Source organism: Rhopalosiphum padi, chromosome 3 (assembly GCF_020882245.1).
Source record: "Rhopalosiphum padi isolate XX-2018 chromosome 3, ASM2088224v1, whole genome shotgun sequence".
Lineage (NCBI taxonomy): Eukaryota > Metazoa > Arthropoda > Insecta > Hemiptera > Aphididae > Rhopalosiphum > Rhopalosiphum padi.
In genome coordinates, this window is record NC_083599.1 from 26,984,967 (window position 1) to 27,009,726 (window position 24,760).

The 24,760-nt window shown below is 25.6% G+C and overlaps 2 protein-coding genes across 3 annotated transcripts; one reads left to right on the forward strand and one right to left on the reverse strand.

The window, feature by feature from the left end:
• Positions 1-3,272: 3,272 nt before the first annotated feature.
• Positions 3,273-21,279, reverse strand: LOC132924490 (cytochrome P450 4C1-like). 2 transcript variants are annotated; one of them, XM_060988844.1, is made up of 10 exons: positions 20,535-21,279; positions 11,875-11,981; positions 10,128-10,218; positions 6,791-7,049; positions 6,346-6,472; positions 6,161-6,239; positions 5,992-6,101; positions 5,608-5,848; positions 4,849-5,028; positions 3,273-3,739 (listed from the first exon to the last, which is right to left on the reverse strand). In XM_060988844.1, exons 1-10 carry the CDS (start codon positions 20,704-20,706, stop codon positions 3,579-3,581), a joined length of 1,527 nt encoding a protein of 508 aa, XP_060844827.1. In that variant the 5' UTR covers positions 20,707-21,279; the 3' UTR covers positions 3,273-3,578. The 2 variants fall into 2 exon arrangements, with proteins under 2 accessions (XP_060844827.1, XP_060844828.1); XM_060988845.1 differs by lacking the exon at positions 20,535-21,279 and adding an exon at positions 13,909-14,039.
• Positions 13,929-14,900, forward strand: LOC132924491 (uncharacterized). Its single transcript, XM_060988846.1, has 2 exons — positions 13,929-14,478; positions 14,667-14,900. The coding sequence occupies exons 1-2, from the start codon at positions 13,929-13,931 to the stop codon at positions 14,669-14,671; spliced, it is 555 nt and encodes a 184-aa protein (XP_060844829.1). The 3' UTR covers positions 14,672-14,900.
• Positions 21,280-24,760: the final 3,481 nt, after the last annotated feature.

The window sequence follows — 24,760 nt, forward strand, 5'->3', positions numbered from 1 at the left end:
ACGACAAAAGACTATAAAATACATTTTGTATTTATAGTTGATTTGTAAATATTAAAATAATATAATACGCATATAATAATGTGGACACCTATATACTATAATCTTGCAAGAAAATGCACATATCATCACGTATTTTTCATCTGCTATTTTACACTTACATATTGCATCGATAATATAAAATATAGTAGATAAACAATTAGTTATTATAGTTACCTATATTGGTATCATATTTTTTTTTATCTCGGAACATGCATTAAATCAAACATGCTCTAAGGCGCCACCATTATTAACGTAGATTAAATTTCCTGTCGTTTGTATTTTCAAAATGATAGAATTAGGTATTTTAATATCTAAATATTTTATCTTAGCGCCCGATCATTGTTGTGTACTGTAACGTCTGTAACATACATTCATGCGTAAATACATAGTTATTTTGTATGCCAACAATTTACAGAGATAATTTTAATGTATATTATATACATACAAATATTTATTCAATTCTTAAACAATCAATTGATGAAGTATAATGAGCGAAAGAAATGTAGACATTTAAAGTTTTTCTCATGCTTATGGTATTTCGAGTTCGTTGCAAAATTATATTTTTATATTAATAAGTAATAAATAATAATGTATTTAAAAAGAAAATCGAAAATTTGTAAAAATATTCTAACATTGTAAATTTTAAAATGCTGTAACTATTTTATCCTTTGATAGATACTTATTAGGTATCTATTTACGCGTTTAATAGTTTTATAAATAATACATTTATTAAATGTATAAAAATTAATATAATTGACTTAGAATTCTACTTAGCTATGCATTTTAATGATAAGGTATCTACATATAATTGAGTTAAGTGACGATCATGATATACACATTGCTCATGAATTATGATAATTAACATAATCAGTCTGTTTTTAATATGTATTAATATGATCCTTATAAAAAAGGTAGATGTTACAAAAAAAATTACCAAATTTTTTTTAAAGATCCTTACTGACAAATAATTATAAATAAACACATTCTTAGAAGAAACGTGTGTCAAAAAAATAAAAATAATAATAATAGTTATTTAAAACATTTTATCAATACATGTCTGAATAAAAGTAGAATCGTTTTTATATATAATCATAAACATTTCCGAAGTAGGTATTTATCGAATTCCGTCTCATATTCACATAATAACCACTATTATCGAACTAATAAGTACGATATGAATTAAAAGAAAGATAATGTACAGAGTGATTCACCAAGCATGCTCAACCCCATTTTTTATTTAATAATGAATTTATTTAAATTCTGATTAATGATTATATTTCCAAATTTTTGAGATTTATTTGTACTACTGAAAGAGTGTCATATGGAAATAAAAAACTTCTATTTTTCAAACAAAAATTCTCGTTTTCTACTATAAATTATTTAATGAATAATTTTTCTAAAAATTTTGACAAATAAAAATCTAAAATAATCAAAAATATTAATATTTATTACTAAGATTTGTAACATGCGGTATAGCCTCTATATTCAAGTCGATTATTAGCATAGCTATATAAGTAGTAGTATCAAAAATTACTTACTCAAATCATAATTTTAATATTTCTACATTTTCAGAAAAATTATCCTCTAAATAATGTACAGTCAAAAATTAGGATTCTCACTTGAAAAATAGAAATTTGTACCTCCACAAAACACCCATTAAGAAGTAAAAAAAAAAAAAGAAGAAGAAGAATATAGATCAGGCATTTTATACTTTATAATTTAGATTTTGAGTGGTACGAGGAAATTATTATTGAAACAAGAATATAAACTGAATGTTTTAAACACATTAAATGTTAAAAAATATATTATATACCAATATAATATTATTCTATAATTGGTAACAATATGTTCGTTAAAATTAAAATGCTGCCAAAAATGTTATTAATTTTAATAAATTTACATAAGAAACGATATGAAAATAACTAGATGCGTTGATTTTAAAAAATTGTATTTTCAATAAAAAATTAAACCATAACAGCACAACAATTGAATTCAAGATTTAAAACCTGGTGAAATCACCATGCTGTTGGAAGTTACATGTACTATAGTAGGTTTTGAATATACGTCGTTTTTATAACATTATGTAGGTCACTACTAAAGCCTGAAATGAATGTACTAAATTTGAATTCAAATCATTGCACACGAAAAACGATTCTTTGTGGAAACTGTGTGCAGCCTCTATTTCTAAGAATGATATATAGATATTAGATATATTATATTTTTATATAAATGTTGGACATTTGATTTTTTTTTATTAGTTAAGGCAAGTTAAACTAATTTTTGACAGAAAATCACATATGTTATATTATCGAAACTGTTAGTTGTAATGGTGGTAGCTATTATAATAGCAAATAACTATATGAACATAACTTGTAGGCATCACTCACAGAGATTTGCCTAAAATTACTTTTTAAACACAGATAAGTTAATATTTTTCTGCTGAAAAAAATAGTATTTTACTTTTGAAAAATAAATTTATCTGTACTAAATATTTAACTCGATCAACACAACACCTGCTTAATAACACATAATTTAACGAGAGTATCTTCTATGATAAAGTTAATTGTAGATTTGGTTTATTGCAATACTTTATTGTTTGATATTAAAATATGCAGGTAACTATGTAACTGTATGCCCATGTGCATATATATTAAATAAATGTAGAAAATGATATTTTATAATATGTATTTATTGAAATATTAATGTTATTATTTTGAAATTGTAGATAGGATCAAAACGTATTATTCATTTTGTTTTTACCAGAAAGAATTAATCAATATAATCATCCTAAATAAATATATATTATAATTGATGTTTAACAAGTGCGTGATTAGTTGTAATATAGGATCCTTCTCTGATACCTATGTAAAATATATGGGACAAACAGTAACAATTTAAAAGAATTAATTCTTCATTTATCTTCATTCTTCATATATATATAATATATATAACTATATATAAAAAGTGCTGAATAACACTAACCTGTTATTCATTTTTGATGATGAAATAAATTTGAATTTACAACTGAAAACATTCTAATAATAACGATAATATTTTTAATAGGTACCTAATTCATCACACTAAGTGACTTATAGAAATATTTACTCAATCAAAATCGGTATGCCTTGTATACAAATTGAAATAGACTCATATCTCCGTAGCTTCGTGTTAGATCAACCTAATATTAAATATTTTGTTTTAATAAAATATAAAAAATAATTAAACACGGTCTATTTATATAAAAAAAATTATATTATTATTATTGTTATACTTGTATCATAGTAAAATTAATATTATATCAAAATGTAATTTTAATAATAATATAATAATAAGTATGGAAAAAAATAAAGTAGTTATAATATTAACTTATATACTTAATTAATAATAATAATGAAAAAAAAATGTCCCATGCATAAAAACTTAAGAAATTATACCAATATAATTAAAAACTTAATATTTAATAAAATTAACATTATGTAGTGGAAGTAGTCAATACAAAATGAATGTATTTATTATAGTCAATGAGCACTAGGATAGGTCTACGTCCGTTCTTCGAGTGTCACGTTGATTCCGTTCAGTGCGTTTAATATGATTTCCCCGACAAGGCCTAACTTTTCCTCTGGGTCTATTGACTTAACTCTGTACGATTTTATTACTGTAGCAACAGCTATTTTGAGCACAAGCATTGCAAACTTTTGTCCTAAAACAAATCATCAAAATACGATATAGATACAGTATGGGTATACATTATATTATTAAATATTTAGATTCCGTGTAAATATTATTAGGTTGTAGTGGCTTGCATAATTAGGTAATATACCTTTTAATATCATTAATAATGAATATTTAAAGAATTAAAAAAAAAAGTACTTTGAATATGATGTATTTAAATAGTTAATATTTTATGATAACATAGCATTCCTAAATTATTTATCAAAAATAATTCAAATATTTTCGGCATACCATACGAAGACAACCAACTGATAAACATCATACAATTTAACTGTACTTATTATTATTTTTTTGTCAGATTATAATTATGTACTTATTATAAAATATATTATGTAATAAATGAAGAAAATAAAATAATTAAAAATATTGTTAAATGATAAATATATTATAATAAATATTTAAAATAATTAATTTTTTCAGATGGATCAATACTTTGAAAAAAGTATTTGGAATTATATCACTAAATATGAAAAATTTTAACTCTATTTACATTATATTTGATTAACTGCAAAATCATTTATTATCATATTATTAATTTGAATCATTTTTGTTCATTACATGAATATACCTATTATACAAAAATACAATAAATTTAGTAAAAAAAAAAAAAAATGTTTTCGTTTTCAATAAACATTAATAAGTGAATTAAACGTAACCACCTAAGTATAATACCTTAAAATAAAAAATGTATTCTGAAAAATTATAAATAGATAGAAGTCATATTAAATTGATCATTGTATTAAAATATTAACAAAAATAAATAACTATATCATTATTTAGCATCTAAACAATGTAACAATTTGAATGCAACAAGAAAAATAAATAAAAAACATATTTATATCGAAAAAATTTTGAACGTATTTTAAAAATGTATGCAAAATGCAAATTTAAGTATGAATAACGATGTCTATAAAATTGTACCTGATTAAATCACAAAAAATAAACATTAACGATCATACGACAATTCTCTAAAGATATTTATTAGATATCTTCTCAAATCTATTAAAACGTACTGGTTTGCATTTTATCATCAAAATGATAAAATATAATTGTGGTTTTAAATTATTCATTACTTACCAATGCAGTTCCTCGGTCCTGCACTAAATGGTATGAAGGCATAAGGATGCCGGTCGTTCTTATTTTCCTTTAAAAACCTGTCCGGATCAAACATCTTCGGATTTTCAAAATGTTTTTCATTTCTGTGTAAAGCAAATACATTTATGAAAATCGACGTTCCCGGCAAAATAGTGTGATCACCTGCAGACATTAATTTGCAATGAAAATTTTATGTTAACAGATAAATATTTATAAGAAGAAAAATGCAGTCCAGATATATCACTGACACACTGTTTTTGAATGACGGTTGTGTAGCTAGCTAGTAGTAAAATACGTATTCAATTTATTATAACAATAATTACTATCGTTTTTAAAAATCAAGTTTGTAAGGAATTGTTTTCTTTTGCAATGAATACATAACTGAGTAGTGATTTATGCTAAAATCATGTTAATGTGATTATATTGTTCTTTAAAAAAAGATTTCAGTTATTGTATTGTAAAATGTAATTCTAGTATGCATCATAATATATACAATAAATAAACATAATTTTTATATGTTATATAATAATACTAGGTACCTCCTATAGTTTATTATAAGAGGCTAAAGAATTTTTTCACGTGTTGTTTTTCTTTTTTTAATAATGTTATAGGTAGGTACGTTATATTACTTATATATTTTATGGACTATGACTATAGATACAAAATTTGAAGTTGGAAAATTTTTTGATAAATAAATACTTATTGAATATTTAGTCTTAAAATTTTTATAGATTATCTTACCGATTGTGAGTGGTTCATAAATTTGTCTACCAATAAATGGGACTGACGGGTAAAGTCGTAGCACCTCTTTAATTGTTCTCTCCAAATAATCAAGATTACTTAACATTTGTACTGATAATTTTACAACGCCGAACTTTGGAATTTGTTCGTCTAATTCTTCCAGTATACGATCTTGTACATCTGGATGTTTACCCAAGACATACATAATCCAAGAAAGAGAGACGGAACTTGTGTCAACTCCCTAAAAAAAACATAATAATACTATTAGATATAAATTAATTTCTATACATAATTATTAATTTATCTTTTCTCTATATAATAAATATTAACTCAAGTTTAGTTTTCTACATTTTTATATATTTTTGTATAAAATGTTATGCTTACCGCGAACATGAAAGTATCAACTTCTTCTTGAATATCCTCATCACTTAACACTTTTCCATCTGCAGAAACTTCTATCAATAAATCCAATAATGCTCTATTATATTTTTTACCTAAGGATAAAATAAAATTATTACAACGTTATCAACATGTGTCACAATGTAATTTTTACCATGATGAATTTCATTTTTATTCGCATCTGACATCTGACTATTGAATAATTTATAATTTTCCTTCCTCTCTTTTATAACCTGTAACAAATTTAAAATATCTATTGTTATAATATAAAAACGTATCTAATAGGTACTAATTAATAGCTATAATACTGCAAACATTAGTTATTTGCAATAGTATTACCTTTTTTGAGTATGTATGTATAATGTCTATACACGCGTTTTGTTTTTTACTAAGAGACGTTAAGTTGAATAGAAAATTTGGTTTCAACCACGGTGTTATAAACCGTTTCTGCATGATTGCAGTAAGCCTGAAATTAAAAATCAAAACTTTTATATTACATTTGAAAAGGGTTATTTTCATAATAACTCGTTATTAATGTTAAACTTTTGATAAACTATAAAAAATTTTTTTTTTATAAATTTATCATAAATAAATGTAAATTTAAATATTGTAAACTGACATTTACTCGTTAAATTATTTTATATTTTTCATTTACACTAAGTTTTGTGTTCTCGTCACAATTCATTATTTACTTTTAAAAATGTTCGAATAGTTGTATACAATTATAGATTTTATTTCGATCAATTTTATATAAATTTTGATTTGTATTTAAAATTCTACTCACTCGTCCACAGCTTTAACGTATTCCATTTGAGAATTTTCCATTGAATTTAATTCGCAGCCCATAGCCGTTATAGCGATGGTATCTAGCGCAACTAATTTTGAGTAAGGCTTTATATCAAATCCAGTAACGTTATTGAGCTCTTTTCTTAACACCTTCACTAAGGTTTTACTCTGTTTTTCTATTAATGGTAAAAATTCTTCAAGAATACTAAAGTGAAACGTTGGAGTCAATAACTTCCTTCTCGAATGCCATTTCGGTCCTAAGTTTAAAAATATACAATATTTATGATTATTATTTTGCAAAACTATATATTTATTATTTAACATATTTATATACATAAATAAACTGGTAACTGGTTTATTTACAAAAAAGAAATATTAAATTATTTTTTTTTTTATTTTTTTTTAGTATTTGTATACATATCCATGCATTAACAGGTTAATTGTTTTTATGCATCCGACGACACATGCCCACGTGCACAAAAATGTCAAATTTCATTTTAAATCTACTATTGTTTCACGTAACAATTAAACATTTTGCAAGCACTTTTTTCCTCGCTCATCGTATCCAGTTACAAGACTTGGTATAGTATGTGAATGTGTCGATTTTGTATTGGTACTATCGTGTGGTTACCAGGAGCAAGAACCATTTTTAAATACTTAACGAAATTATAATGTAGAATAATACTTCTTACGAGTTTTTTTTTATGAGCTTACAATTTTTATATTAATTGTTTGTATTCTGTAGTACCTATCATAATTCATAATACACATTCAGGAAATATAAAAAATAAAATAGCTTTTGTTCTTTTTTAACTTAATCATGAAAAAATGTTCTATGCTTATAGTTTCAATATTTTTAAGTTTCAGCTGTAGACTTATTATTATTATGATAAAATAAATTATAGTCTATGTTCAATAACTTGAAATTCTATATGGTGGTAAAAATAATTTCGAGATGTATAAAATTGAGTTATAGAGAATTAAGTGTGGACATATGAATTTTCTAGTAACAAGAAAAACAATCAAGTTACATAGAGTCGAGCTATTTACTAAAATTTCAAATGTTTCTAAAAATATAAAAGAAAAAGTATATATCTCAAATCAATAAACTCTTAGAAGTCTTGATAAATGTTATTGCCATATTTTTAAACAACATTTAATGTAAATAAATATGGATAATTAATTTAAAGCTTTCATTGTTTTATCGTAACTCTAAATTAGTGCTACTGGTACATACTAGTTTTTAATGGATACCACTTAACATTTTGAACTATAGGCCCGCAATATACTCATCTTGCTCAAAAACTATATACTGAGACTATTACTAAGCTCATTATATTTTGAATTATGATACTATCGTATACATTTATTGTTGTGGTAATGTTTGACCTTGAGTACAAATAGCAGCAAACAACAGCCACTGCTAACCTGTGCTATACAGCCATACCGGCAACGGGTCAAGGACTTAACGTTTCTGGCCTACTTAGGTTGTACTTTTATTGCCATCTAAAACTATTGGCGCTTTAATTGTTTATGTAACAATAATTGTGTGAGTTTGCGTGAAATTTATTAATCAAAAATAATCTAATAATTAGTAATTAGAGCACATGAAATCTTAAAACAAAACTTAGTAATCCGTTATTGACCGTGAATTATTAATTATGAGTAAATGCTATGTATAGACGTACAGTTAGGTAATGAAATACATATACTCAATAGTTTTTGTTCTTGTATTTCTAGTAAGTTTTTAAAAAGTATATAACTAATAAACTCAACATTTTCAAAATACTTATAATATCATATAACATTATTCTATAATAGATAAATAATGATTTTATTTTTAGCAAATTAAACAATAATATTATATTATCAAAAAAATAAAAAATAAATGCTTTTATTTTATTTTTTTACTTTTACGGTTATAAATAGTAAATTGTATAATTATTAACTATTCTAGTATAATTGTTAAGACATTACAATTGTATTATTCAAAATATCATATATATAACTGGTAGAAAAAGATATTAAATCAAATAACAAAACATTAGACTTTAGATGTGTTTAACCAGATCATTGTACAACATATTATAGTCTATTAAATTGGGTATGGTTTAAGTCATAGTTATGAACATTTTTGTATTCATTAATTGATTGAATATGACTTATTAGGTTTTACTAATCGGCTCTTATTTTGCAAACACCAAAAAACTCTAATTTATTTATAAAATACTAAAGAAATACGAGACTCATTATAAGGCTTTATCAAAAATGAATTGTTTGAATAAAGGTTATAAAAGTTTGCATTTTTCCTAGCTGAAATTATTGGTATAGTTACTAAAATAATACGGTGATATATAGTTGTCTTGATGTTGCCCCTGTTTTGGGGTAACTTATCAAAATACATAATTGCTCAAACAGAATAGTATTGACCGATAGTCGTAAATTGTGAGCATTGTAACTTTAATTATAAAAATGTAATTTTAAATTTATAAACATTATATATATAACAGATTGATATTGAAAGTGTATATACTGTCTGTGTCTCTTTATTAACCTAACTTATTTATTAATTTACTCGAAGCTCCTTAGCAGTTGGCATATTGTTCATTGATTAATACAAATAATAAAAGATATTTTTAAAATAATAATACACTTTTTTTATGATATATGTAGTAGTATAATTATTTACATTATAATGAATTCACACACTGTACTTATTGAATTATTACTTAACTGATACGTTGATAGAATTCACTTAGGGAGAACAATAATAAGGTGTTGTAATGATTGATATTTGATATAAACTTTAATGTTGTTGTATTGTATAGAATAAAAATATCAATATGGGCTATAGGGCATAAATAGATAATTTTACGAACAATTTAAACAAACATAGATATAACAATAATGAACAATTTAATTATTATTCACAATACTAATGTGCATTATTTATTGTCATTGTGATTAGTAGTTTAGGTCATGGTAACAAGGTTTGCCATGTGTATCATCTGAGCTTTAAAGTTATATACTTGATTTGAATGAATTCATAATTGTATTAAATATGATATAAGATTAGCAATATAAAATTATATACTAGATTAATTTTTCAAAATGCGTCTTAAATTTAAAAAAATTATTCCTGGAGCATTAGGTATAATTTTAATTAATTTCACTAAATTAAAGACGTCTATAAAATATTTTAAATTTTAAATATACAATTAATATTTTTATCTTATATGAATAATATGAATAATTAACTTTATTAGGTACTACTTTTTGTATGTACCTACATTATTATATTATCTTGTATACTATTTTTTTTAAATTATTTTTACCTGAACTTGTCACTAGTCCTGTGCCGATAAACGGAAGTAGAAGATCATATTCTAAATTCTTGTCAATATGAATAGACGAGTTCAAAATTTGCTGAAATAAAAGTTGAAATAAATTTATAAATTTTGTATACATTAATTATAAACGTAAACTTATATAAAAATAAAAAAAGATATTTTAAAATGTATATAGTTATTTACTGTTAATATTAATGGTGACACTTTAAATCAAATATGATCGATATATTGACTCCTATGTTTAAAAATTAAATTAAATTTACCCAAATACATTTTCTTTTTACAATATAGGTACAAGGATTTTCTAGTATCATATAGATATATAGTAATCAATAATTAGTATACCTAATCAGTAAGCACCTACAATTTTTTTTTTTATTAATTTACACAAGACTACTATATATTACTGAGCAATTGATTAGTTTTATATTTGTAATACTACTTACCACTATACTACTTTACCAGTACTCTGTGTATTAATTTATACATTTAAAATTTAAGAACTTACAAGTGAAAACTGAACATAAATGTTTTAATTATTTAACAAAAAATATGTGTATAAGAAAACAAACCAATATAATAATAATAATATGCTCTTATTTTAATAATGGATGACCACATATCGTACATATTTAAAACGAAATATTTTTTAAGTTATGTTATCTTAGTTAATTAACTTTGGGAGTACCTACTACATTACTATAATATTGTTGAATTCACACGAAGAAGTACTTATGAAAATGATGAATTAAAAAAATTAATACAATTAACATAAATAAAACATTTTTTTTTTTACATAACTTTTACTAAAAGATTATAGTATATTCACGCCACGTGTTGAATAGATACAATAATATATAAAGTAGTGTCATAAACACAAAAGTAGTACCTGATGATAAGCTCAATTAATATAAAACAATCAAGGTTGTTGACGAATACAAAATCCTATACCATAAGTAATACACAGCAATTATTAGTATTTGTGTATTTTTTTTCGATTGTCGTGTGCAATCGTATGCGACCTAACAACATTGAAAATTTACCTACAAAATAAGTTGACAACAGATACCTGCAGATAGTATAATGAAACAACTATAAATAAATACTATGACGTTGAAATTTAATATTTTTCTTATAAGTAAATGTGATAACAAATTATAACGCATTTTTGTTCGGAAAAAATTATATTATGATTACCACATATATTCTACTATAATAACATTAAAATTTTGGGCCCCCGTGCACGATTATATTCAGTGGGGCCCATTATCTTCTTGAAAATTAAATAAAAATTAAAGCAAAATGTTAGTAGGTTATATGTTTGTATTTTTATTCTATAAAATATTAAATTTAAATTTGGTAAATTTATCAATTTATTTTATTCTGATATCGTAAATCAGCTATTATTTAGTTGAATTATAATTTAAAAAATGTATAAACTATTTTACATTTAATAAATTCAAATTATTTTGAATGTGAATATTGTTTAATATCGTTCACTCATAATAATAGTATTCATTACTAAGGTTTAAAAATTAAAATTAACAACATAATATTGTATGGTTCCATACAATTAAATAAACTAATATCGCAATTCATGATGGTATTCATTAATATTATTTTATTCGCCTGTTTAACTACTAATTCTTGTATCTCTTTTAAAATATTTCCATAAATTAACTTGATAAAAAATGTCCATACAAAAATTAATAATTAACTAATTAATAATTACCTGAATATGGTCAGCATCAGCCAATGCAATGAATGGTCGAAGACCAATCCACAGTTGATACGTGTCTCCAAATTTTGAATGCCATTCAAGTAAAAGTCTAAAGAAATCTATAAAATAAAAATAATAAAATTGATTAGCAATATATTTACAATAGTATAAACTATAAGTAGTATAGGTATTGTGTGTATTAGAAAAATGTGAATTTCTTAGCAGTGAAAATGCTTTTTAACTTTGGAGTCATATACCTATATAATATACCTATATATATATATATATATATATATATTTATTTATTTATAGTGTATATTATGTATTATTTACAGAGGTAAAATAGTGTAAGTGTAAAATGAATACATGAATGTATGTTAAAAAAAGTTAAAATGGATTTTCATAATGATTTCAAGCTAGAATTTTTAAAGTTATCTATTCTACATTTCCAATCATACTGATCTAAATTGTTTTATCGTAACTATAAATCATTGTATAAAAGTTTCTTTAATTCTAAATTTTGTTTTGTGGCCAACCCTAGTATATTATATACAGTAAAAACTCTTTATAACGAACTTGTTACAACGAAAAACTCTATATAACGTTAATATTATATTATAATGGTTGGTTTGATTTATAACCAGGGCTCGGGACTTAAAGCATTTGCTTATTTTTATAGATTGACTTAAAATGAAGCATAGTACTATGGAAGTGTATGTCGTGTTACAACACGTTCAATTATGAAATTTGAAAGTGCTTTTTTGCTTTTATCAACGATTTTTTAAAAAGATGCTTATTTCCAGTTTTTCTGATTATTTTTGATGTTTTAACCTGTTTTTTTTACTTTTATGGATTTTTCAGAAAATCTATAAACAATAAGGCAAAATTTCTCAGAAGTGAAATTTGATTTTTTTTTATAATATAAAGATTTATTGATTTTTTTTGATTTTTTAGTTAAAAACTTTTCCTAATCATTTTGATTCAATAGTTTTTGTATTCTTTATTTATATTATTTTTAGCACAGTTACAAAATAAATTTAGTACCTGCTTTATCATGTAAAAAGAAAGTTTTTTTTTTTTTAATAAATATTTTTGCTCAATTTCAAGTTTTTAAAATGCTTATTTGAATGCTTATAGTGATGTTTATAAGCGCTTTTTATCCCCTGTTTATAACCTATTATATAATTCTTATACTCTCTCTATAACGAAAGAGATCTTGAGGTCCCTTCAAATTCGTTATAGAGAATTTTCACTGTATATCATATAAGAGATTTAAAAACCTGTATAATGTATGCGGTAATTTGTGATTGAATAATTTGCAGTCGATTATTATATTATAAATATTTCTGTTTCTAGTGGAGTATACTGTACAAATACTCTGATCAGTATTGTATATTGTTTTATTATATCAATATTATTATTGTTGTACAGTATAAAAGATATACAATTCATTGCACAATGTTTTGTTTATGTAATTCGCGAGCATAACAATCGAGCGCGAGCGCAGTGGTTTTTACTGAGAATAAGTCCCGTTACACAGAAACGATATACCTAAACCTAATATATAATATTATGTACATAACGTATTATTATTATTAGGAAATAACGTCGAAAATGTATGTACAGTTTTTTTCTCCATCGGGGGCCGAAGATTCGATAAATGTTTGCCAAAACACTAAACAAGAAGTGGAGGACGATAAATAACAAAACAAAAAAAACATCGCACTGATACCCATGATACACGTGGTTGGACTGCGCTCGGCATCGTTTTCTTCGGCAATAACGCAATGGTGAACTGTTCGTTGACGAGTGTTCGTTACAGAATATTGTCTATACCAATAATACGTTTTATTCGCATAAACATTCAATATTTTATCAACTGCTGGAGCAGCGAAAGGGGATAAATCGTAATGTGAGAAGTGACTTCTTACATATTTTGAATAATAACACTAAAATACTATTTTAAACACTATACATTTTATTAACCATCGGTCACACGTCAACCATTCATTAAAAAACTTAAAGACGACCACCGCGCCACTTTACCGAGGAGAACGACGATCGCGATGATGGCACGGACCATCCGCGAGATGATGGCCGTCTTTTCAGCAGCGTTGCTGATGGTCGAAGGAACGACAGAAAACGCCACTGACGACGGTGTGAATTCGGCGGCGGAAGGAAACCTGTACAGAGATGCCAGACAAGCGGAACAACGCGATCAAAGGTGCGCTCTACCGTCGTTCATCGGTGGTGGTATGAGCAGCGGTGAAGCAGATACGGTGCTGGAGTCGACCCGGACCGTGGATCGGTACTTGGTGAAACCCGCGGCGTACTACGAAAACCGCGTGACATACCGAGAGAAACCGGTGGCGGCCAACGTCCTACGCCGGCGGAGGCCCGTCCCGGTGCAGAGGGTCGGCCTGCTGCCGTACTACGTTCGACGCGTGGACTTTGCAGACGGTGGACGTCGGCCGCCCGACGATGGCACCGCGGTGTCAATGACGGCCGACGACGTCCGCCGAGTGCTCCAACGAGTGTATTCCGAAGGTATGATTGCGGGCGGCGAGGCTGCCACAACGGGAACGAACTTTAATTCGAAGGTTTTGCCACTTAAAGGTAATACACCGCTAATACAATACATAACATAACTCATTATCACTGTCGTCCATTATTAAACATTTGTAAAAAAAACTACTCTATTAAAAATAAACTAATTAACATACTTATTTACAATTTGTGTAAAACTTTACATAATGTGTAATAATACGATTCCACCATAATATTTAATATAAATTATTTTGCAGGGTGAAAAAAGAATAAGCAATATTAACACAGTATCCTGGAAGTCAAATATTCTAGTTACTTTTTGTAGAAGAACCTATATATAATAGTATAGATATATTATACTAATATTACTAAATCTACAAGAATTATTTAATGTTTTCATATTTATTATTCATATATTTATAATTTTTTTTTTTTTTTTTTATTAGTGCTTACCTATAATATTGCAATTTAAAAAAGATTATATCAAATATAATAAATTATTTTTAGATTCGATTAAATACTTAAGGATAAAAAAATCTGTTGATTAAACAACTCTTTGTTTATTAAAATAAAAACATTATCTGTATAATATTAATAGCAGTTTAAACATATTTTTTTTAATGCTTAACTCGCGAATTTACTGTTTCCAATATAATACATACACAATCCATTTCTTCTTCAATTTTATTGTGTATATTTTATGAAAGGCGTGCATAAATACAACCATGACATTGGCAATGTGTGCAAAATGCAGTCCCGTATTACTATTTATTTCACTTTCTAAGTGCAACAATATTCAGCACTAAATTTGACCTATTAAAAAAAACGTACAATATAAATAAATATTACTTTATTTACCATATTTCTTTTTTTTAACGTTTTCATAAGGCCACCATGTCAAACAGTCTAGACACATGTGTTTATTAAATATGAATTATAATTTGCAAAAATAAATGAACAAATACAATATATTTAAAGTAAATTACAATACTTATAAAGGTACAACCGACCAACTTAACAAATATCTACTTTCTCCGTGTAAATTTTTCCGATAATCATCTTCCGTGTATATAAGAATATGTTTTATTCATACAAAAGAGGAAATTATGACGCTTATGGACTAAAATAAATAAACCAATTTGTAATCAACATATTGATTTCATATTCCCATACGCCACTATAATACACATATAAAGTGTAACGTATTTATGCATTACTATTTATTATAACTTATAAGTACATATTATATTTTCAACTTTTCAGTGAGCAACATAATATATTTAATTTTTTTAATTTAGTGTTATGTATAAAGTAAAATTTTTATTTATTTACATCAATACTCTGTATTGTATAGCTAATTTAAAGGAGTTTATCACATTATAATTTATATTGCGTGCTTTTTACGATTAAATTTAAATATAGGTACGATTAGTTAATTGGGTAGTCTATATTGAAGACACTAATTTTTAAAATACCTATGTTATTAGATATTTCTACAGTATTAATTCGCAAGTTATTTTAACATTTATTTGAAATATATATGGAATTTTGATAACTATTAGTAAAAAATATTAATACAAATTTGCAGGGATATCATTAATTATATCATTAGATAAATGTTTCTACTTTTTACAGGTGTCAAGTATTTTATATATATACATACATCGTAAGTTGTTCTTGACAAAAAAATTATTATTATATTGATAATGACATTATTTTTTTTTTTACTTAAATAACTCATTTTTCATTGACTATTATGTTATCAAAATTAACCTTAATTAAACAGACAACAGTTAACATAAATAAAATAAATAATTATTCAAATAATACAATTATAGTTATAAATGTTTGAATAAAATAAAACAATGTGTAGTTATTCCAAGATAAATTTGAGTGGTTAAGTGCCTACATACGAGAAGGTTAAAGATGATATAATTGGTATCTGCCAAGACAGAATTAGTTATGTCGCTCTTTTATAATTTCCGATGTTAACATGTAAAAAATAACCAAAGATAAAAATATATTCAAGGGCGATCACATAAACAGTTTCAGGGGAACTAAGGTTCGTTGATCTATAGAGATAATCGTTATTAAACTCTAGTTCCCGTAAAAATATTTACATAACAAAATTGATTTTTAAATTTTGAATACAAAATACAAAATATATTCATTATATACCACGTCATTATTATAAATTCGTGGGGAGGAAGAACCCTTGCCACCTGTCTCTGCTAGCAGACTCCCTTGGAACAAATTAGAAGAAACTGATCTACAGCTACGGATTATGTTTATGTGGTTGATACTGATAAATTAATACAACGCTATCATGTGAAGATACCCTTTTTCTATTCAATTAATAATTCTCAAAATAATTCCTTCTCAATATTTTATTATTTTAGATTTAATTTTAAACTACGCTAACGAATTTGATGAAAATCAATTATTGACAAGAATGGGATAAAGTAATTTGAATTGTTGAATTATCAATTAAATTTGGTAAAAAAATTTTTTAAAAAAATCAAAATTTATTTGAATCTATGTAAAATATGTTTTTACTTTATAATTAATGATATAAAAATGTAATAACCATATCATATATATTGTTAGATTGTTAAAATATATAACATAATTTCTGAATAATATATTTTTTACTTTCTTAATACCTACCTATTTATTGTTTCAATTTTTATTTTTTAATAATAAAAAGAAAATTGTATTACATTAGTAATAAAATGTATGCTATTTGTCAGTTGATCACTATCAAAATAAATTTTACTACCATTTAAATTATTTGAGTATGAAGTGATTAAGAAAATCAAGTAAATATGTAAGTTTAATTTTTAAATAAAGAGCAATTGTATTAAATTAATGGCATAAATAAAATAATATTATTTTGATTAATTATTGCATTTAAGTATTTTAATATATTATGTAATTTATGGACAGTCAATATTTTTGAAATTTACATAGATACCTACATTATAAATTATAGTATCTACTATTATTTCACATATATCAAACCTTATCTTGGAATTTTTTTTTAATGCATACCATTGATATAGACTCCGTCTATGTAACTATATGTTTCATTACAATTTAAATTACATACCCAGGTCATGAATATAAATCAATAAGTTGACTTCAAAATTATCAAAACGGTATGCGACTTAGATAGTAAATAATATAGTATCGCGTTAATTTTATAGTTATTTTTTATGAAAAAGAATCCTTATAATATTTGAATTTTATATCAATACAAATTACACGAATTGCTTAATATGTTTGTAGGTAAAAACATGTATTGCAATTTGATATTTTCGTGTTTTTATAAACAAAAAAAAGTTAAAATAATTTACATTATCTATTACCAATACGCTAGGAGATTAACTAATCGAAGTACTACGTGTAAACTGTAAACCATAGTTATAATTATATTAAAAATGAATAACGTTTATTAATTACAATTATTATAGACAACTTAAACATATGTAAATATAGGATTTAATACTAAATCTAATATAACAACAACAAACTAATAAATACATTTCAAATAAACCTACCTATACAAAAAACAAAATATAATAATGAATTTCATATATCTTTGGCCTAGCATAGTCATATAATATTATATAAGTGCCTTACTAAATCAAAAATTAAATTAACCTCATTTAGCTAATGTATACATTAAACATCGTATTATTTTCGTTATATTATAAGTTATAGAACACGTAAATAATCGGCAGAAATTTTCTTAAAGTTTTTTGGTTAAAATTGTATTATTATAAAACCAAGTACTTATTTTAAATAATTTTATCTCACTAGATATTTAGTCTATACTTATGTCCTTCGTTTATCTATACTAGACATCTCAACTGTATTACTTGTTGGCTATCAATAACAGATAAATCAACTGAACTACATACATATACCTAACCAATTCTCGTTTTCCAAATACTTTTGTTTGTTCTATCTATTCAGATAATTGAAACTTGCACTTAAATGACGACCCACTCTAATTTAAACTTAGTACTTGGCTTAATTATTAAAGCGTACACATTACGCTATGTTGTAAAATATAATTTTATCTGGCAATAATTCCACTAATTATACAAAAAGTTAGAAAAAAAATACATTAGATGTATTATTATTTTTAATTAGTATAATTTATTACCAATAATTATTATATGATAGTTTATATATTTTATAAAATACTTAATATTTGTTTACACGAAGAATTATTGTCGTTATTAAAATGAGTATTTTATATCATGATCATATTACCTCTAATAATTTGTAAATTAAATAATAATACCAAACACAAATATATCAAATACATAATATAAGGCTTTCTACCAATTTAACATAAATCTTGTGAAATTGTTTAAAATTCATTGAATGGATTTAAATTTAAATTTGTTATTTATATTACTAAATTTATTTTAAAATTTTTTTATTTAAATTAATTATTCGAATTATACAATTATACATTTGATGTAATTTAAATTACAAACAAAAGAGAAGGTGCTTAGGTCAAAACCATGCTAGTTACCAATTACTTTTTATTTTGCACTTAATAAACTCGATTGAGTTTGAATTCAAATTTTTCTAAAAATTAAGCACAACTCTTGTTTTATTATTCGCAATAATTTTATTCTTTTATAATTATTTACCTATGTCTAAATTACAAATAATCTCCAAGTTTGTATAATCTATTTAAAAAAATTGGACACCTTTTTTTGAGGGAATAAAAATCTAAATAACGCGGTAAACTATACTAAAGTATCAGTATATTTTTAAAAACCGTTTTTACATATATGTTATAATAATAAGTAAATGTTATTAAATAAAAATCATTATTTAATCGCGCCGTGTACTCATTATGTTTATTATCGTTGTACGATTGGACGATATTCGGCGGAGTTGTTAAGTGTCTCGAGTTAATAATACTGATGTTTATCTGTCTTAATGTTCATAAAAACCTGCGTTTAAGCAGTTATTATTATTAAAACGATTACTGTAATATAAATCGTTCAATATTGCTATAGTCCTAACTCGCGTAGTATCGTATAAGTATAAATAAATAATACCAACAGTACATTATTATGACCAGACGCACAATGCTACCTGAAAAATTGCGTGATTTTTTGACGACGGAAAAACGATTTAATAATATATTATATAATACAAAGTAAGCAAACACATAATATTATAATATGAAAATATTTTTTATAGTGACACAATAACGTGTCTTTATATTTTACATACTCGTTGTAAACATTGTCGTAAATTAATATAGGTGCACAATATAGGCAACTATAATTCCAGATTCTATAAACAATGACTATACCTATTAACATTTAATGAACCAATAGTGATCTGATAATCATTTAAACATGATTTAGTGGCCCATAACTGGTTCATTAATTTTCTGTGAACCATTAAATTAATAATTTTTTTATGCAACTCGGAATAAATACATCAATACGTGATACGTTTGGTACCAGATTTTAACACCTAACAACAATAATAAAATACATCCATTTTTATTGATGCAATTAGGATGTAACTAAATATTTTGCTAAACATTATTATATACCATTAAAAAATGAGATAATTTTGTTCATAATTAAATTTTACATTTTCATACCTACTTAGTAGGTACTTAGGTATACAGAAAACATTTAAACAAAAAATTCTTCACATGCGTCACGATAGTTTACTCATACTATAGTAATTTGTGTAATATACATAATTATAAATATTTATTTAATTTGTATTTATAAATTATAATAATACATTTTATAGATATTAAACAAAAACTAATAAATACAGTTGTATAATATTTATTATACAAAAAATAATTTAGTTTGCTTTTTACGTAGTCCATTTGCTGTTGCTATAATATATAAAAGAAAAATACTTAGACTGATAAATATATGATTAAGATCCGAATCTCAATTTAAAAAATTACTGCGAATCTCAATTTTTCCCGCCCTATTTGGTACGTTCGGTCAAACAAAACAAAAACTTATCGCCACAGTGGTATAATAGTATGATATATATTAGGTATATGATAATACTACGTGAAAAAGCGTAATAACAGTTGAACAGAAATACCAACTTACCGGAAGGGGATCCGTTTAGCTGAAGTGCGTTGCCGAAGAGCGGCAGAGATGGCGGTCCCGCGATGGAGCGGAACGAGGCGACAAATTCGCGTCTGCGAACCACCGGGCCGATGAGCGCGACAGCGATGAGCGCTACAGCAATGCATATCAAAATCAACGTGCTGCTGTCCATTGTTGTTGGTGTATGGCGTAGATTACCGTAACGGTTACCGTGTTGATCGAGGACCGCGTGTTAGGTATACCTGGTATATTGTGTTATTATTAAACTGCGGTGGTGCTCTAGTCCCGCGAGAATCAGGAACCGCCAATGGAGCAGCAGCGGATCACGGGGTGTGCAGGCACACGATACAACGCGTATGAAACGAGGGTGTGGTGATGAGCGTCGAAGAATCACGGAAACCGATAGAAGAACGAAAAACAATTTTTGTTTAAATATTTTAAAACGTGCGGTAGTCTCCACCGGTAGGTATACACACGTCGTGATGTACAACGACGCGACGTCAACGCAAAATTGTGGTCGCGGGCGACGCGGTTCGATACGGCATGTTATATTATATTATATTGCAGTGTGCAGTTAATTCGGACTATAATATGAACGCGATTTGTAAACGACGATAGTGTCGGTTTGGTCGGAGTGCGTACGGAAATTTTAACGAGATCGTAGGTACTTACTCAACGCAGCCGGTATGACAAATTGCCGCCGATCTAGTGCGCACACGCTTTGCACGACGCGCTCTTATATGCCGGCCCGGGCCATCCCCATATTATTACATACGCACATACACGCGGCGGTCGGCAAACGGCGGCCCGACCAACAACCCCTACTACACAACCGGACTTGGGCGCTTGACGCACGCGCCGCCGCCCCGGGTCCCGTCCGCATTGTCGTATATTGTACACACACACACACACACCCACACACGTATATACACTAAATAATATAATATAATATTATATTATATTATATACGTATAGGTGAGTATCTGTGTATGTGTGCGCGCGAGTATTACGCGGTATACACAACATTATATATTTTAAGGTAGGTACGCGTTCCTCCGACAGCACACACTGCAACAGGGCACACACATCGCAGGTGGCCCGTTGGGAGCATAACAAATTTTTTCCCAATGCGCACATACCATCATCAGCATCATCATCATCGTATTATTATTATTATTATTATCATCACATGCCTACCTCCCGTTTTATATATATATATATATATATATATTATATTTTGCGCAGTGCGCGTGTATATATAGGTACAGCACTGCTGTTGTACGTTATTGTATTATTATTATTATTATTATTATTATTGGTAGGTAGGTAGGTAGATACGCGATAAATTTGCACGTGTACACGTCGATATACGTATACATATACTATTAAAACGTTCGGCGCGATCCATCTATAAGACTACCAATAAAATCACTCTCACTCGATCAGAGTATGCCCATTGTAAACGTACATGTAATGTACTTACTATGATATATTATAAAGTGGATTATGAAGTTCGAGTGTCTTCCTATACTAGTACATTATTCAATAAATGTATACTAAGGTAGATACGTGCGTAGTAAAACTATGTACAAGTAATAGGCTCGATCAAATTCTGTAGTGAGGCTGTAGCCGCAAAATAGTTTTACTATTTATTTTTTTATTGTACAACCCCTATCTAAAAAAAAAAGAAAACAACGGACCTATTTTCAAAATTTTTCATAAAATAATACCAGGTAAATGTCGACGGAAGTATCTAAAAATGTAAGACGTATGACGATACTCTTACAACACGATCTCTTTCCATAGTTAATGTATTGAAAAATATAAAAAATATGTTTAATACTAAAATAAATATTATTTATTTATTCTTCAGAGCTCAAGCCAATTTTAGAAAGATTTTACTATTAAACATCTCAACCCCCATCACAGCCTCAAACTACATCTATGTATACTTAAATAAACTAATTCATCTCCAAAGTTTACAGATACTTATCAGTAACTATCTACTATATCAGCCAAGGACTGCATAAAATATAATATGATTTATGAACTTTAAATACTACAATAATATTAACGTATATTCACTACATATACAGCTGCGTAGTACCTATACAGCGGCCTAATACATCTATTAATATTATATCATTACTATAGTACAGAATAATTATATACATGTATATGCATTAACACACTTTGAAATATGCAAACTAATATGCTCTTAAAATGTTTTAAAAATATCCAAAAACAAGCTACTGTTTAAAATATTACATAGGTTATTTTATAGGTTTCTTCGATAAATATTAAAAATGAATATTAATTTTTAACTAAAATTTAAAGAAATAAATTGAATTATTTGATTATAAACATAAAATTGACAATTACAGTACAATTTAAAAGAAAATATTAATAAGAGACTTACATAGATTAAAGCTAATCTTCTTTTTTAAATAAATTTCTTACCAAAAAAAAAATTTCTGAATTTATATACTATGGATTTATAAATAAAAAGTTTGAAAACAAACAATTTTTATTATTTTTGTTAAAAAAAATTGGTTTTATATTTATAAAAATAATCGAGGCGTAAAATAAAAATTACTTTTCTATTCTATATAATTAATTATCCCTAAAATATGCATTTATCTGCAACATAAACTTTTTTAATGCATTCTATGCTAAAAAAAACTATCAAAATTTTTTACTTACATCGAAATGATGATTTTTTTTCAAGTGTATCGAAAAAATAATTAAATGCATATACAAAACCAGAATCTAATTATTACACAGTCACAAAAAGCGATTCCTCGTGATCTGACTCAACATTATGAGTATTTCTTATATTGCACTTTTGAATGCGAATGCGCTTTAAATATAAACGATCGAAAAATACGAAACATTAAACCATTAATATTTTTATGAGTTTTTTTAACTAATATAAATAATATTACAAGAATTTTTTCATTTTTCATAATTTTCCTAATTTTTTTACTTCAATAATACAATTAACAATTAATAATAGCAATATTGTTAATTGTAATTATAAATTATTCACCGATTTTTTACAGTAAAAATATCTGTCTAAGATCATAAAAAAAATTCAGAAACTAAAATGCGTCAACTAAATAATAACTTACTGCATGTGCTATTATATAGTGACTGTATTTATTATTTTTTTTTTTTTTTTGTAAATTTTACCTTGACAATAATTATGAAAATAGAATTTTGTTAACCACCATTTTTTACAACTCATTCTAAATATGAAATATCTCACCCAAAAATTTAACCTAATCTATATAACAAGAATGTAATGTTAAAATAATTAATAAGAAATATATTTTTATTTTGATACACAAAATTGTCTACACTATGATGGTACTATAATAAAACAAAACATAATAATTATTATAAATATAATAAAATATTTGTATAGGTAGGTATATACAAAATTCTTGGAGTTGAAAATGTCTTTAACGTGTAGTTAAAAAGAAATTAATGTGTGGGTATTATCAATATGAAAATAAGAAATAGGGCGATTAATACAAAATGTAAGTATTAGCCATTTAGATTTAATATCAATATTCAATATGTTTTCTAAAGTACTTTTAAATATTTTAATTATAAAATAATTTACATTGTTTTTGCGTAGTATTTTTTAATTTAGTCATAAAAGCTATGATCATTTATCAGTGCTATATTTTATAGAAATAGAACTAACAAGGGCTACAATCACTTTTTCAATGAAGAATATAATTCTAAATATTCAAGTAAAATAATTGTTCAATTACAAAAACAAAATACAAATTGGATAAACAGTACGACTCACTTTAATTCAATAATTCAAATACATCATCTTAATCAAAAGTTGACTTATTTTATTCTGATTAAAAATACTTAAATTACATAATATAATACTTATTGTTATTACAGTACAAGTTATTATTATTGGTAGATAATTACTAATTATAATAATAATATTATGTAATTAATAATTTAATTTTAACCATTTTGTATACACCACTCCCTCACTTATAGCGTATACGATTTACCTAAACTGACGTGAAATATTAAAGTACTTATTAAACACTTAGTGCATTCACTTTTATATACTGAGTTATATACGATTTCAGATAAGTTCCTAGTTCCAACTCACTAATAATCCATTGTTTATCATTCACAAGTAATTACAGTTTGTTAAGAAACATCGATATCTATATTTACCATTAATACTG

Excerpts from the sequence above, each read along its gene's own strand:
- LOC132924491 (XM_060988846.1), top strand. The coding sequence starts at position 13,929 with ATGATGGCACGGACCATCCGCGAGATGATGGCCGTCTTTTCAGCAGCG.
- LOC132924490 (XM_060988844.1), bottom strand. The coding sequence starts at position 20,706 with ATGGACAGCAGCACGTTGATTTTGATATGCATTGCTGTAGCGCTCATC. Across the intron at positions 10,219-11,874 it reads CTGATGCTGACCATATTCAG|CAAATTTTGAACTCGTCTAT; the intron begins GTAATTATTAAT and ends CTTTTATTTCAG. Across the intron at positions 6,102-6,160 it reads TAAAAATGAAATTCATCATG|GTAAAAAATATAATAGAGCA; the intron begins GTAAAAATTACA and ends TTTTATCCTTAG.